Here is a 15,829-nt window from a genome sequence, read left to right on the forward strand (position 1 = left end):
CAGTAATGCAATAATACAACAACAGTACTTATCCAATTTCCAAACTAGCAAGTGAGATCTTCTAAATCCCATGTTGTTGATTTGGGGTAGCATCAGATGTGCTCTAGCCATGAAATTTGGTGGAGAGGTTGGGGCACATGAGATCTCCAGTACCCAAAAAGGGTTTGGGCAGATTCTAAACAGATCAGGAGATATTAAAATAATTAATATTTTTAATGGAGTCCCTAAGTCTAAACTTAGGGAAAATAAAATATTAATGTGTATTAATATGAATCTGTGTTAGAATGGTCCAAAAGACATGGATCAAGCCAGATCTAATCTTAGCCATTGATTAGGGACTTAATCTCGGTTGTTGATATGTCAGCAAGAAAAGTATAAGAGGAGGCTTGAGGGTCACTTGGAGAACACACCAAATGATCAGTCATTGTATTCTCTAGAGCGGGGTTTGCTAAGAGAGATAGAATCAGTGATCGGAGTTGCCGCTGAGGGGCATTGAGTACAGAGAAACAAAAAGGCAGAGATAGTGTTGGGAGAGCAGCGCGGGAGCCAAAGAGAGTCACGCAGTAGCATTCAGGGCTCACGCAGAGGCAGTCGGGAGTTCTGCAATGCTTCAGAGAGGCCAGATTTGCTGACGCAGGCCCTCCTGAGGCTGACGTAGACCCATTCAGGGTGACACAGGGCCAGCGCTGGGCAGAGAGAGGCTGACGCAGTCCAGAAAGGCTAACACTGGGGTTTCAGAGGCAAATTGGAGCCGAGGAGCTGTCAAAGGGTTTATCCGGGGTTTCAGCTGAGACATTTGTCTTAGACTGGGAGGTACTACTGCCAAAGGCATTCTCTGTTGGGTAAGCCAGATTTGGCACCCAGATTGTACTCTGAAATTGCTTAATAAGAAAACCCTCAGATAGTTGCACTGGTTTTCCTGCATTAGGTTTTTCCAAGGATATTAGTCCAAAAATAACGGTGTTATTTGGTGTGATTGTTTTTGTTTCCTTCAGTTGATGATTTGTAATATGTTGAGCATGCACTAGTGTTTATTTTCAGTATTTACATTGTAAAGAACTTGTTAAGTAACGGAACAAGTAGGTAGGAATAAATCAGTAAAGTGCATGGAGGGTTTCTAACAGGTAGACTTAGAAACTTCAACATGGTATCAAAGGGTGGTTGCAGATCACAAGAGAACTGAGGACATCAACCGAGCAGAGCAATAGCAATAGAAAACAGCTATCCCGGGTGACAGAAGTTGTTTCTAGCAAAGCAGCAACAAGGGAAGGGTGACGCAGTGCCTGCGTCATCAAGGGTGAGCCAAGAAGAGGCAACGCAGAGGCTAAGGGAGGCAAAGGGAGACTAGCGCAGAAGCTAGGAGGGCTGATGCAGTAAGCTAAGGAGGCCGGGTTGCTGGTGTCGGGATTGCGCAGAGCCTGGGAGCTCTCACCCTTAGGTTGCTGGGGTTTAGAAGGTTGTGGGAACGTTGCAGACTGGAGCTAGTGAGGTACTGTAGTCAGACCAATACCTAACAGGGCAAGGCCAAGAGTAGGGAGTTGCTACAGAGGGTTTTTAGCTGAGAAATCCGGATCAATGGTGCGATTGCACAGACGATCAGAGTAGGGGGCATCTAGACATCGGCAGAAGGATTTCCAGGAGGGAAATCGAGACTCAGAGGGAGTCTGAAAGAGAACCTCCAAACAGGAAGTAGAGACTCAAAGGAGTCGAACAGAGAACTTCCAAGAGGGAAGTAGAGGAGCATCATGGCACTACACAGGGTAAGAGACCAGGATAGATTGGACGGAGCGTCAAACTTTGCAGTCTGGAAGACTAGAATCTTATCCGTACTTGACAGAAATCGTGTCAAGAACTTCGCCTTGAAGGTAATAGCTATCCCAGTGGACCCCAATGATAATGACAAGTATGAGGAGGCGATGGCGAGGGCCAAGAGCATTATCCTTGACGGGGTCAAGGATCATGCAGTACCACACATAGCCGAGAAGGAAACGACATTTGAAATGTGGCAGGCTCTCAAGAAGATGTACCGGCATACTTCTGTGCAGAGAAGAATGCTGCTTGAGAATCAGTTGAGGTCGTATCAGATGAAGAAGGGAGAATCGATTGACACCTTCCTCGGAGGACTGAATGAGATCCAAGATCTAGTTGACTGCTATAGAGGCAACACCAGATCAAGAGCTGATGGTGAGGACAGCCTTGAATGTTATCTCAGAAGACTGGGAAGTATTTGTCCAGAGTATACTGGGCAGAGAGACACTTCCACCTTGGGACGAGATGTGGGCAGCTCTTCGCCAGGAAGATATCAAACGACAGTCTAAGACGGGTAGCAGCAGCAAGGAGATCAAAGTCAGGCAGGAGGAGGAAGATGTGGCCCTAGCATCTGAGGGAAAGCAGGAAAAGCAGAAGAAGAAAGATCTCTCCAAGATCAAGTGCTTCCACTATGGGGATTTGGGTCATTATGCGACCTAATGTCTGAGGAAGAAGAGTAAGGGAGAGTCTTCTGAGACTAAGGCAGCGCCAGCACAGGCGGAGAAGGAAGTTTTGACAGTCGATGACTGTGCCATGAGTGCACACGCACCACTTGAGCAGAAGTGGGAAGACATCGAGCTGTAGTCAGGCAGACTACAGGCGATGAGGGGCAGGATCCTCGAGGTGCCCAACCTCTTGGATTAGACCTTGCTATGGGAGCCCCAAAGAGGAGTAGCAAGATTGGCTGATGCGGGTAGAGATGGATGCCAATGGAGCGGCAGAGAAAGCTACAGTGTAGGAATCCCAAGACAGCGCGAGGTTAGCAGGTTGCAACAATGCGAGAGGCACAGGAGTGTTGCACTAGTGCTGAATGGCACAGAGAGGTGTGCAACGGTGCGAGATGCAGTGAGTTGTTGCAGCAGCGCAGAGGTCAGAGAGGGAGCACTTGTCAGCGACAAAGGGAGCTTCAACATTAGTGGGTGTCTCTAGCCCAACAGGGAGGTCAGTTGGGAGATCAATTCCTTACTTCTTAGTAACTGAGTTGCAGTGTAGCAGTAGGCAGCATGATGAGAGAAGGTGGAGTGTGCATGCAGTGCTGGGAGAAAAGACCAGCAGCAGCACGAATGCAGAGGGTGTTGTTGTACAGATGTAGCAATGGCAGTGGCAAAACCATGTGCAGCAATATAGGATGCAACAATGCGGAGGATGTTGGGCAGGAAGGCCTAGCATCAGCACAGGTACCGATGTCGTATGATCAGAGTAATACTCAGTGAGGAGTATTGCTAGAGCATAGTCCTCGCTAAGAGGGAGTGTTGATTTGGGGTAGCATCAGATGTACTTTAGCCACGAAATTTGGTGGAGAGGTTGGGGCACATGACATCTCCAATACCCAGAAAGGGTGTGGGCAAATTCTAAACAGATCAGGAGATATTAAAATAATTAATATTTTTAATGGAGTATCTAAGTCTAAACTTAGGGAAAATAAAATATTAATGTGTATTAATATAAATCTGTGTTAGAATGGTCCAAAAGACATGGATCAAGCCAAATCTAATCTTAGCCGTTGATTAGGGACTTAATCTCGATCGTTGATATGTCAACAAGAAAAGTATTAGAGGAGGCTTGAGGGTCACTTGGAGAACACACCAGATGATCAGTCATTCTATTCTCTAGCGCAGGGTTTGCTAAGAGAGATAGAATCAGTGATCGGAGTTGCAGCTGAGGGGCATTGAGTACAGAGAGACAGAGAGGCAGAGATAGTGCCAAGAGAGCAGCGCAGGAGCTAGAGAGAGTGACGCAGTAGCAGCCAGGGCTCACGTAGGGCCACGCAGAGGCAGCCGAGAGCTGCGCAGTGCTTCAAAGTGGCTAGCTTTGCTGACGCAGAGGGCCAGAAGGCTAACACAGGGCCTCCTGAGGCTAAAGCAGACCCATTCAGGGTGACACAGGGCCAGCGCTGGGCAGAGAGAGGTTGACGCTGGGGTTTCTGGGGCAGATTGGAGCTGAGGAGCTGCCGAAGGGTTTATTCGGGGTTTCAGCCGAGACATTTGTCTTAGACTGAGAGGTACTACTGCCAAGGGCATTCTCTGTTGGGTAAGCCAGATTTGGCACCCAAATTGTACTCTGAAATTGCTTAATAAGAAAACCCTCAGATAGTTGCACCGGTTTTCCCGCATTAGGTTTTTCCGGGGATATTGGTCCAAAAATAATGGTGTCATTTGGTGTGATTTTTTTTGTTTCCTTCAGTTGATGATTTGTAATATGATGAGTATGCACTAGTGTTTATTTTCAGTATTTACATTGTAAATAACTTGTTAAGTAACGGAACAAGAAGGTAAGAATAAATTAGTTAAGTGCATGGAGGGTTTCTAATTGGTAGACTTAGAAACTTCAACACATGCTAAATTCTAGGATGGCATATTTTGTTGAAGAAAGTGTAACTAGGTTCAGTCTTCATGACATTGTAATTATGATTCTTAAGAAAATGAATTTATCATTATGCCTTGTTGCATGGGTTTCATGAGCAAGAGGTTTATTTTATAGATGTCTCCCATTGAGAGCCTTAGGATTTATATTTAAAGGTCAAAGAGTCAAAGTCATGAATAAGGAGCTCTTCTTGAGCCTATATGTAATGTATACAAGTCTATAGAAAAGTCTAAATGCCCTCCAAAGACAAGCACAATCCTCTCAAAGAAGGAAGCCAGCAAAACGAAGTAAATACAGTGATGTCAGCTCAGAAATGAAGACACAACAGTTCACTTGGTCATGTCGGCTCAAATACAGGGTCAAACCATTATAAATAGGCATGTAAAGTTCAGAATTACAGTCAGATAATTTCGATATCTCTGCAACTTCGGAGGTGCAGGAACTCGGATTCCTCTATGATCTCGGATGGGTACAGGACTGAGTTTCTTTGTATAACAGTAAGGATCAGACTTCAGATGGAAAACCTCACAGTAATCTCGGATGGGTGCCACTGAAATGGTTACAGTCTCAGCATAGGTAGAATGATAAGAGTTTGTCTCAGCATGCTAGACAGTATCATGAAGGCCTCAGTATAGGAAGAAAACGCAGTCACAAAATCTCGGCATAACCAGTGATGACAAGGATCTCAGGGATCCCACAGTAGCATACACAGTCTCGGCATAAGTATGATAGAAGGATCTCACAGTGATTCACTTATCTCGACATACATTAAGGTGCAGTCATGATCTCGTTCTTGATGGAGACATAGTCAAAAGGCTATGATCTTAGTGAAGGCACAATTATGATGAGACTGTCATGATATCGATGGATCTACATGCAGCTCATATCACATTATGAAGACCTTGGTGATGGTGCAGCAATGATGATGATCTCAGCAATGTCAAAGAAGAGGATTGGTGTCTTGGTCCTAGAGTGGCATAATAGGTCAAGGGTCATGTTGATTTGGGGTAGCATCGGATGTGCTCTAGCCACAAAATTTGGTGGAGGGCTAAGGAACATGAGATCTCCAATACCCAGAAAGGGTTTGGGTAGATTCTAAACAGTTTGGAAGATATTAAAATAATTAATATTTTTAGTGGAGTCCCTAAGTCTAAACTTAGGGAAATTAAAATATTAATGTGAATTAATACGAAACTGGATCCTATTTTGAGCTACTAAGATGTAGAAGGGGGTTTCATCAATAGGATCAAATTGCACTAGATTAGTCAGCTCTTTTTATGTATCTCTGTTACAATAACTATGACAGAGATCAGGGCCTATATGGGATGAGTTAGTGATTATATATTATGATGATACCTTATTGTCCGCATGCATGATACAACCTTACCTTACCCTTTCCTTACGTGCATATACCTGTGGTTTTTCATACTTTACCGCTTCACCCAACCTTTAGGTAGGCACCGTTTGTTCTGCAATGAGGTCATCCACTTTATGCAATTGCAAAAATGATCCACCAATAGCAAAGGCAAGAGCGATTGCCTAGCAAAAGCCTTTTTCAAATTTGAACGTTGGATCAGAACAGACCAAAACCGCCAGAAATAAGGCACCAGAAGGACTAGAGTGTCCAAGAGTGCATTGAAGAATTCTACAAGATTTCCCATTAGGGCAGGGCAAGAGGAACCAAAGGATTCGAGACACAGCATGGATCAGGAATAAAAAGAAGAAATCGGACAGCTCGATTGCCCTATTATTCTCATTTAAGGGAAAGCTTGGCCGTCAATTATGTTACGTAAATAACCCAACTTTGAATAAGTGGGTGGAGGTCATTCATGCTCTTTCCCTTCCCTAAAAATGGTCCAAAAGTCATGGATCAAGCCAGATCTAATCTTAGCCGTTGATTAGGGACTTAATCTCAGCCACTAATTTGTCAACGAGAATAGTATAAGAGGAGGCTTGAGGGTCACTTGGAGAATACACCAAGAGATCAAGATTTCGACTTTCTGGGGCTGGGTTTGCTGAGAAAGTTGAGAGAGTGATCAAGAGTTGCAGCACAGCATGGATCAGGAATAAAAAGAAGAAATCGGACAGCTCGATTGCCCTATTATTCTCATTTAAGGGAAAGCTTGGCCGTCAATTATGTTACGTAAATAACCCAACTTTGAATAAGTGGGTGGAGGTCATTCATGCTCTTTCCCTTCCCTAAAAATGGTCCAAAAGTCATGGATCAAGCCAGATCTAATCTTAGCCGTTGATTAGGGACTTAATCTCAGCCACTAATTTGTCAACGAGAATAGTATAAGAGGAGGCTTGAGGGTCACTTGGAGAATACACCAAGAGATCAAGATTTCGACTTTCTGGGGCTGGGTTTGCTGAGAAAGTTGAGAGAGTGATCAAGAGTTGCAGCTGAGAGGCAGTGAATACAGAAGCAAAGAGGCAGAGATAGTGTCGGGAGGATCAGCGCAGCAGTCGAGAAAGCTGACGCAGAGGGCAAAAGCTGGAACTGCCGAGAACAGCCGGAACTGTCGGGAACTGCCGGAACTGCCGGGGGCGCTGACGTAGAGGTCAAAAGCCGAAACTATCGGGAACAGTCGTAACTGTCGGGAACTGCCGAAACTACCGAGAAAGTTGACACAGAGAGCAGAAGCCAGAACTGCCAGGAACTACCGAAACTGCCAGGAAAGCTGACACAATCCCTAGAGGCTGACGTTGGGGTTTTTCATGGGGCAAATTAGCGCTGAGGAGTTGCCAGAGTGTTTATCCGGGGTTTCAGCCAAAGCATCTATCTCTGAAGTAGAGGTACTACTGCCGAGATTTTTCTCTGATGGGTGAGGTGGATTTGGCACCCAGATTGTATTTTGAAACTACTTAATAAATCAAACCCTCAAATACCTGTACCGGTTTTCCCGCATTGGGTTTTTCTGGGGACATTATTCCAAAAATAACGGTGTCAATTTTGTGCTTGTCTCTATTTCCTTCAGTTGATGATTTGTAATGTGTTGAGCATGTACTTGTGTTTATTTTCAGTATTTACATGGTAAATAACTTGTTAATTAATCAGAACAAGTAGGAAGGATTAAATCAGAAAATACATCGAGGGTTTCTAACTATTAGACTTAGAAACTTCAAGAGGTCATGGTCTTGGTATTCGTCAATTGGAATCTCTATAAGAAGAATTTTTGGGGGGTTTTCCTCTCCAAGTGGGAGAGGTTTTGGCCCTGGCAAAAAGCCAACGTTGTGTGTTCTTGTCTCTTTGCTTTTGGTAGCTATTTGATGAACTAAGAAGACACACTCTAATAATAATAACAAGTGAAAATTATGCTAAGAAGTGAAGTTAAATACACCACAAATAGTTATCATGCAAGAAGAATCTCATTAACTCTAACTGCCCTAGATTCTTCAACATATTTCTCCACATAACTATCACTATACTCCAAGGAAGCATCGTGAGGCTAATTATGACCCTGACCAAAATATTTTATGTCACAAAAGTGAGAGAAGTGGAAGGGTTGACGGAAAAGACCACACAGGAAAGTCTGCCTTTGACAAGTAATGGCAACCTATGACACGATTTGGAAAACTAAGTTGTATTAAATTTTGAACAAAAGCAGGAATTATGAAGATAGATTCAGTGACTTTACTTCAAATACCGGTTTTCCCTTAGTCTATCTAAGTTCTCATAGAGCTACCAAATAAACAAATAATGCTGACAGCAAAAAAAAATAGAACATTGAAGCCTAGCTTTGTCCTATTCAGTCAAAGAAAGGAGGCACTATTTTTTAGATGAAAACACAACTGACAGCATTATCACGTTTGCAAATGATGTTAACTAAGCCACATATCCCCAATTTATATTCTGTTCTGTTTGTATATTATTACATTGTTTACAACCATTGAATGTTTCTATTTTCAAATTTCAATATCAGAATTGAGTCCACCTTAATTTTGGATCTTCATGAGGATAATGCAATTGTTAAAGAAACTATTTTATAATGATTGCAATACTACTTCTAAACATTCACATTTTGTGTCTCTTCGAACTTGTTGATGCTATGGATCCACATAAACAATGAAATCATTTTTCAGTATCCTTGTGAAAAGCAGCACATAAGCAGACATAAAGGAAAAATGCACAAGCACGCTTGTCAACCCATTTCTCTTTTCTTTTCATTACATCAGCCATAAATAGTTGATAGCATGTTTGCATCATTAAATGCAGATTAATTTTTCATTCAGCATTATCCATTTATACAAAACCTTCCATGGAGATAAAAATAACAATCCACTAACCTTCAGATTAAACTTAAATTTCATTCACAGTTATCCATTTATACAAAACATTCCATGGAGATAAAAATAACAATCCACTAACCTTCAGATTAAACTCAAGTTGCCGCATCTTTATATTGTACTTGTGATTGTCAGAGCCCAAACTCTCATAAGCTGCCTTCTCAAGTGCAGTTATTGCTGCAACAGCTGCCTCAGGCCACAAAATATTATTGTCCACCTGCAAAGGCATCACATAAATTCAGTATCAGCTTACTATGATATTCATAAACTAACATGCCAGCAAAATACTCTCGAAGAAATTAAACATCCTTTAAAACACCAGCTAATACCAAAAGCACACAACATATAAAGCAAAATCAAATGCCCTGACAGCATCGGAAATGTAAAATAACGGAGGCCCTGAAACCAAAACAAACAGATAAATTTATTCTTTCTATAAGTCATCAAACATTGGCACCCTAATCGGAGCTTTACTATTGTTATATAATGCAACAATTTATTTTGTGGAAAACTAAATCTTATTTACAGTAATGCACATTAATGAATACATCATATAATCAATAGATTGATTCGCCAAGGGCATGAACAGGCAGATTACTGTTGATTTGGGGTAGCATCGGATGTGCTCTAGCCACGAAATTTGGTGGAGAGGTTAGGGCACATGAGATCTCCAATACTCAGAAAGGGTTTGGGCAGATTCTAAACAGTTTGGGAGATATTAAGATAATTAATATTTTTAATGGAGTCCCTACATCTAAACTTAGGGAAATTAAAATATTAATGTGAATTACTATAAAAATATGTTAGAATGGTCCAAAAGAAATGGATCAAACCAGATCTAATCTTAGCCATTGATTAAGGACTTAATCTCGGCCATTGATATGTCAACGAGAAAAGTATAAGAGGAGGCTTGAGGGTCACTTGGAAAATACACCAGAGTGATCAATCATTCTATTGTCTAGAGTGGGGTTTGCTAAGAGAGAGAGAATTAGTGATTAGTTGCAGCGAGGGGTAGTGAGTACGAAGCAGAGAGGCAGGGGCAGTGCCAAGAGACCAGCGCAAAAGCAGAAAGAGGCAGACACAGAGCCAGAGGGAGCCACGCAAAGGCAACAGAGACTGCGCAGAGCCAGAAGGGCCTGAGTCATCCACGCAAAGGCTGCAGGGGTGACGCAGAGAGCCAGAGAGGCTGTGCAGAGCCTCAGTAGGCTGACGAAGAGGCCAGCAGGACTGACGTAGAGCTTCAGATTGCACTGGAGAGGGATTTCGTGCAGTAGTTTTTCCGAATACCTGTTTCCGAAGAGAGATATTGCTGCCAGATTTGTTATCTCTGTCAGGTTAGCAAGTTTGGCACCCAGTGTACTCAAAAAACAGTGGCTTAATAATAAAACCCTCAGAAAGTTGCACCGTTTTTCCCGCATTGGGTTTTTCTGGGGACATTAGTCCAAAAATAACGGTGTCAATTGTGTGTTTGTTTCTGTTTCCTTCAGTTGATGATCTGTAATGTGTTGAGCATGCACTAGTATTTATTTTCAGTATTTACATGGTAAATAACTTGTTAATTAACAGAACAAGTAGGTAGGAATAAATCAGTAAAGTGCATGGAGGGTTTCTAACTGTTAGACTTAGAAACTTCAACATGGTATCAAAGCGTGGTTGCAGATCACAAGAGAACTGAGGACATCAGCAGAGCAGAGCAGCAGCAACAAAACATTGTTCTTTGTAGCAAAGCAGCAAGGAAGGGGTATCAAGTTCGAGCCAACAAGAGGCTGAAGGAGGCAAAGACAAGCTCACGCAAAGCCACATAGAGGCCAGGAGGGCTGACGCAATTGGCTGAGGGAGCTAGTTTGCCAATGTCGGGACTGCGCAGAGCCTAGGAGCTCTCATCTTTAGGTTGTTGCGGTTTAGGAGGTTGTGGGTAAGTCGCAGAGTGGAGCTAGTGGGGTATTGTAGTCAGAACAGTACCTAACAGGGCAAGGCCAAGGAGGAGGGAGTTGCTACCGAGGGTTTCTAGCCGAGAAATCCGGATCAATGGTGCAGTTGCACAGACGATCAGTGTAGGGGGCATCTCGACATCAGCAGAAGGGTTTCAAGGAGGGATATCAAGGTTCAGAGGAAGTCACATCGAGAACTTCCAGGAGGGAAGTAGAAAAGCAGCATGGCACTACACGAAGTAAGGGACTAGGACAGACTGGACGGAGCCTCAAACTTCGCAGTCTGGAAGGCCAGAATCTTATCTGTACTTGACAGAAATCGTGTCAAGCACTTCGACTTGAGGACGATAGCAATCCCAGTTGACCCAACTGATAACGACAAGTACGAGGAGGCAATGACGAGGCCCAATAGCATCATCCTTGACGAGGTCAAGGACCATGTAGTACCACACATTGCCGAGAAGGAAATGGCAAATGAGATGTGGGAGGCCCTAAAGAAATTGTACCAGCATACTTATGTGTACAGAAGGATGTTACTAGAAAATCAGTTGCGTTCATACCAGATGAAGAAGGGAGAACCACTCGACACCTTCCTCGGTCGACTGAATGAGATCCGGGATCAGATGACTTCCATAGGGGCCACGCCGGATTAGGTATTGATGGTGAGAACAGCCCTGAACGCAGTCTGAAAAGACTGGGAGGTATTTGTCCCGAGTATATTGGGCAGAGCGACCCTTCCACATTGGGAGGAAATGTGGGCGGTGCTTCGCCAAGAAGATATCAAAAAGCTAAGCAAGACGGGAAGCAGCGACAAGGGGATCAGAGTCAAGCAGGAGGAGGAGGATGTTGCCCTAGCATCTGAGAGAAAGCAAGAGAAACGGAAGAAGGACCTCTCCAAGGTCAAATGCTTCCACTGTGTGGAGTTGGGTCATTATGCGACCCAATGTCCAAGGAAGAAGAACAAGGGATAGGCCTCCGAGAGCAAGGCAGCGCTAGCAAGGGCAGAGAAAGAAGTGGAGACAAACAATGACTGTGCCATGACTGCACACACGCCACTTGAGCAGGAATTGGGGAGACATCGAGTTGTAGTCAGACGGACTACAGGCAATGAGGGGCAGGATCCACGAGGTACCCAGCCTCTTGGATTATACCTTGCTACGGGCGCCCTGAAGAGGAGTAGCACGACTGGCGGATGTGCGTAGAGACGGATGAGGATGAAGTGGCAGAGAGAGCTACAGTGCAAAATTCCCAGGACAGCGCGAGGCTAGCAAGCTGCAACAGTGCGAGAGGCACGGGAGTGTTGCACCAGTGCAGGATGGCACACAGAGGTTTGCAATGGTGCGAGATGCAGGAAGCTGTTGCAGCAGCGCAGAGGTCAGAGAGGGAGCACTTGTCAGCGGCAGAGGGAGCATTAGCATCAGGAGTACTCTAGCCTGACAGAGGGGTCAGAGTTGGGAGATCAGTTACTTACATCTCAGTCACTGAGTTGCAGTGCAGCAATTAGCAGTGGTAGTGCTATGGGCAGCATGATGAGAGGAAATGCAGTGCAGACGCAAAGTGGCAGTAGTAGGGCCATGGGCAGCAGCACAGATGCAGAGGGAGTTGTCGTACAGATGCAGCAATGGCAGTGGCAGAGCGATGGGCAGCAATACAAGACGCAGCAGTGCAGAGGATGTTGGACAACAAGCCTAGCATCAGCACAGGGACCGATGTCGGATGATCAAGGTAATACTCAGTAAGGAGTATTGCTAGAGCATAGTCCTCGCTAAGAGGGAGTGTTGATTTGGGGTAGCATCAGATGTACTTTAGCCACGAAATTTGGTGGAGAGGTTAGGTCACATGAGATCTCCAATACCCAGAAAGGGTTTGGGTAGATTCTAAACAGTTTGGGAGATATTAAAATAATTAATATTTTAATGGAGTCCCTAAGTCTAAACTTAGGAAATTAAAATATTAATGTGAATTAATATAAAACTATGTTAGAATGGTCCAAAAGACATGGATCAAGCCAGATCTAATCTTAGCCGTCGATTAGGGACTTAATCTCAGTCGTTGATATGTCAACGAGAAAAGTATAAGAGGAGGCTTGAGGGTCACTTGGAGAATACACCAGAGTGATCAATCATTCTATTCTCTAGAGCGGGGTTTGCTAAGAGACATAGAATTAGTGATCAGTTGCAGCGAGGGGCAGTGAGTACGAGGCAGAGAGGCAACGACAGTGTCGAGAGAGTAGCGCATAAGCAGAAAGAGGCAAACGCAAAGCCAGAGGGAGCCATGCAAAGGCAGCAGAGACTGCACAAAGATAGAAGGGCCTGCATCATCCACGCAGAGGTTGCAGGAGTGACGCAGAGAGCCAAAGAGGCTGCGCAGAGCCTCAGTAGGTTGACGCAGAGGCCAGCAGGGTTGACGCGGAGCTTCAAATTGTGCTGGAGAGGGATTTCGTGGAGCAGGCTTTCCGAATACCTGTTTCCAAAGAGAGGTATTGCTGCCAGATTTGTTATCTCTGTCGAGTTAGCCTATTTGGCACCCAATGTACTCAGAAAAGCTTAATAATAAAACCCTCAAATAGCTGCACCGGTTTTCTCGCATTGGGTTTTTCCGGGGACATTAGTCCAAAAATAACGGTGTCAATTGTGTGCTTGTTTCTGTTTCCTTCAGTTGATGATTTGTAATGTGTTGAGCATGCACTTGTATTTATTTTCGGTATTTACATGGTAAATAACTTGTTAATTAACAGAAGAAGTAGGTAGGAATAAATCAGTAAAGTGCATGGAGGGTTTCTAACTTTTAGACTAAGAAACTTCAACAATTACCCCTTCCTACATAGGCAAGGAGAGCTATCATATCTTCTATGGCAACAATTTCAAGAGAGTCAATATCCCTTCTTAATACCCCTGTACTAGCTGAGAACTGTCTTGCTAGATCAGAATTAAGAATTGTTAAATTCTCAAATTAAAAGCGTGCAAATGAAAGATAAATTTGAGTAAAAGTGTGAAAATGAGTTTAAAGTAAAAGTGCGAAAATGAATCTTCAGCATTTTATTTAAAATTTTAACATTACCATTAATTGTTTCAGGATGTTTGAGAGTGGTCCCAAACTCATTGGATTTCATATGGAGAAAGTAGAATTTTAGATCCCACTCAAAGTAGCAAACTTAACAATTTTTAGGTTCCCAGGCTTGTGGGGGTTGCAACATTTCCATTGGATTTTGTCATGTACGAGGGTATGGAACTAGCATTTAATCAAGAGCGTCAAGCCCTCTACATACCTTGATGTTAGTGCCATTGATTGTTGAACTCCTCCTTTGTGACCCTAGTAAAAATATACTCATTACTCAAACAAGATCTTCACTTGATATGTTAAGTTTTCTCTATACTATTTTAATGTTTAGAAGGAGATATTGATGATGAGGAGAGGATCCTAATATAGGTAATGATTTTGATAATGTGTAGGTATTTGTTGTAGCATGTTTTTTTTTGGACGCTACCTACTCGTTGATGTATTTTATGTTTAAAAAGGGATTGCACTCTGTGCTATTTTTGTTATATACACATTTAAATGCTATATAAATGAGACTTTTGCATATTTGTGTATAATATTGAAAAATGGTACCAAGGAAGTGGTTCTTAGTGCTTTGTGCCTAGCTTAGTAAAAGTGGTCAAGTGAACCCCTTGAAGAAAAAGTGACTTTACGAGTTTATTAAAGTCATGAGACTTTTTATGGGTTACTTTATGAGATTATGAAAATAAATTGTACTTTTTATTATTCAAGTGATTTTAGGATAAAAGTTAATTTATGTGTCATAAAGTACATGGTACACTTTCATGTTATTAAAGTGACTAGGATGGTCAATTAATGAAAAGGGGGGCTTGGGAGGGGATCAATGTGAGGTTATCTCCACAATCGATCATGAGAGGCTAAGGTCTAATCTCAACTCTTGATCTTAGGGATAGGTCTTTTTTGTTGAGCAGATTACAAGATTGGTTGTCATTGATGCCAAACTTGGTCATTGATGTCAAGGGCCTACAAGCTCAAGGGGAGTTTGATGATGTTGCTACTGAAGTGTTCCTGTGTGTTTCTGGATGTATGACCTAAATGGCATATCGTTGAAGGAAATTTGTTTGTAGCTCGCTCGCTCCAATGCTTGTGCAAAGGATGTAGTTGGATAGTCCTCTCAAAGACCTTTCCAATGGTTTATGGCGCTAGGTATAACTACTAAGAGATCAAGAAATATCCTTGTTTGAAGTTTTGATAGGATTCCAAGGTGCATGGCTCCACTTGGATATGATAGCAGAAACTTCGACCCTTCTAGCAGTAAAACTTTGATCTAAAACCTGGCCCAGTAACTTCACATAAGAGAGAGAAAGAGACAGCGCAAATCTTCCACCTAGATCCTTCGAGCACTTCTTCTTCTCTTCTTGGAAATTTTGCACTTTTTATGCCTTCTTGTTCTTGGATATAGAACTTGTGAGTGAGATGCTCCGAATGAATTCGAATGGCTTGTGTATATAGGCTTTAGGTGAGGTCAAATTGCCTAGTATGAGGCCCACTTGGTGTGGAGGTGTTAAATACCTAATTTGTCTCAAGAATAATCCTTTTTGTTGATTTGGGGTAGCATCGGATGTGCTCTAGCCATGAAAATTGGTGGAGTGGCTAAAGCACATGAGATCTCCAAGACCCAGAAATGGTTTGGGCAGATTCTAACAAATTTGGGAGATATTAAAATAATTGATATTTTTAATGGAGTTCCTAAGTCCAAACTTAGGAAAAGTAAGATATTAATGGGTATTAATATAAAACTGGGTTAAAAGGTTCCAAAATTCATGGATCAAGCCAAATCTAATCTTAGCTATTGATTAGAAATTTAATCTCGGTCGTTGAAGGACCAACAGGAAAAGTATAAGAAGAGGCTCGAGGGTCAGTTGGAGAATGCACTGAGGGAGACCAGTCAGTTCAATTTTTTGAGCAGGGTTAGCTGAGAAATTTGAACTAGTGGTCTGGAGAGTAGCAAGAGGCAGCGGGTACGGAACAGAGAGTTGGGAACAGCACCAGAAGACCAGCACAGAGGTTGGAGAGGTAGACGCAGAGGCAACAGACTACGCAGTCACTGGAGGGCCTGCGTGGGTGACGCAGAGAGGCCAAATGCTAATGCAAAGGGTCTGGGAGTTGCGCAGAGGCCAGCAAGCCTGACGCTGAGACTGGGAGAAGTGCTGGAGAAT

At 43.1% G+C, this 15,829-nt stretch overlaps 1 protein-coding gene across 1 annotated transcript in view; it reads right to left on the bottom strand.

The window, feature by feature from the left end:
* The window catches only part of LOC149151624 (protein REPRESSOR OF VERNALIZATION 1-like), a 337,711-nt gene that overhangs the window by 109,255 nt on the left and 212,627 nt on the right, over positions 1–15,829 (bottom strand). Inside the window, exon 4 of the mRNA XM_089438337.1 lies at positions 8,762–8,896. Within this exon, the coding sequence (XP_089294463.1) occupies positions 8,762–8,896 (135 nt within the window). The remainder of the gene's footprint in view (positions 1–8,761; positions 8,897–15,829) is intronic.

Source organism: Pinus tabuliformis, chromosome 9 (genome assembly GCF_031772625.1).
Source record: "Pinus tabuliformis cultivar Carrire ecotype Pingquan chromosome 9, CPIR1, whole genome shotgun sequence".
In the NCBI taxonomy this organism is placed as follows: Eukaryota; Viridiplantae; Streptophyta; class Pinopsida; order Pinales; family Pinaceae; genus Pinus; species Pinus tabuliformis.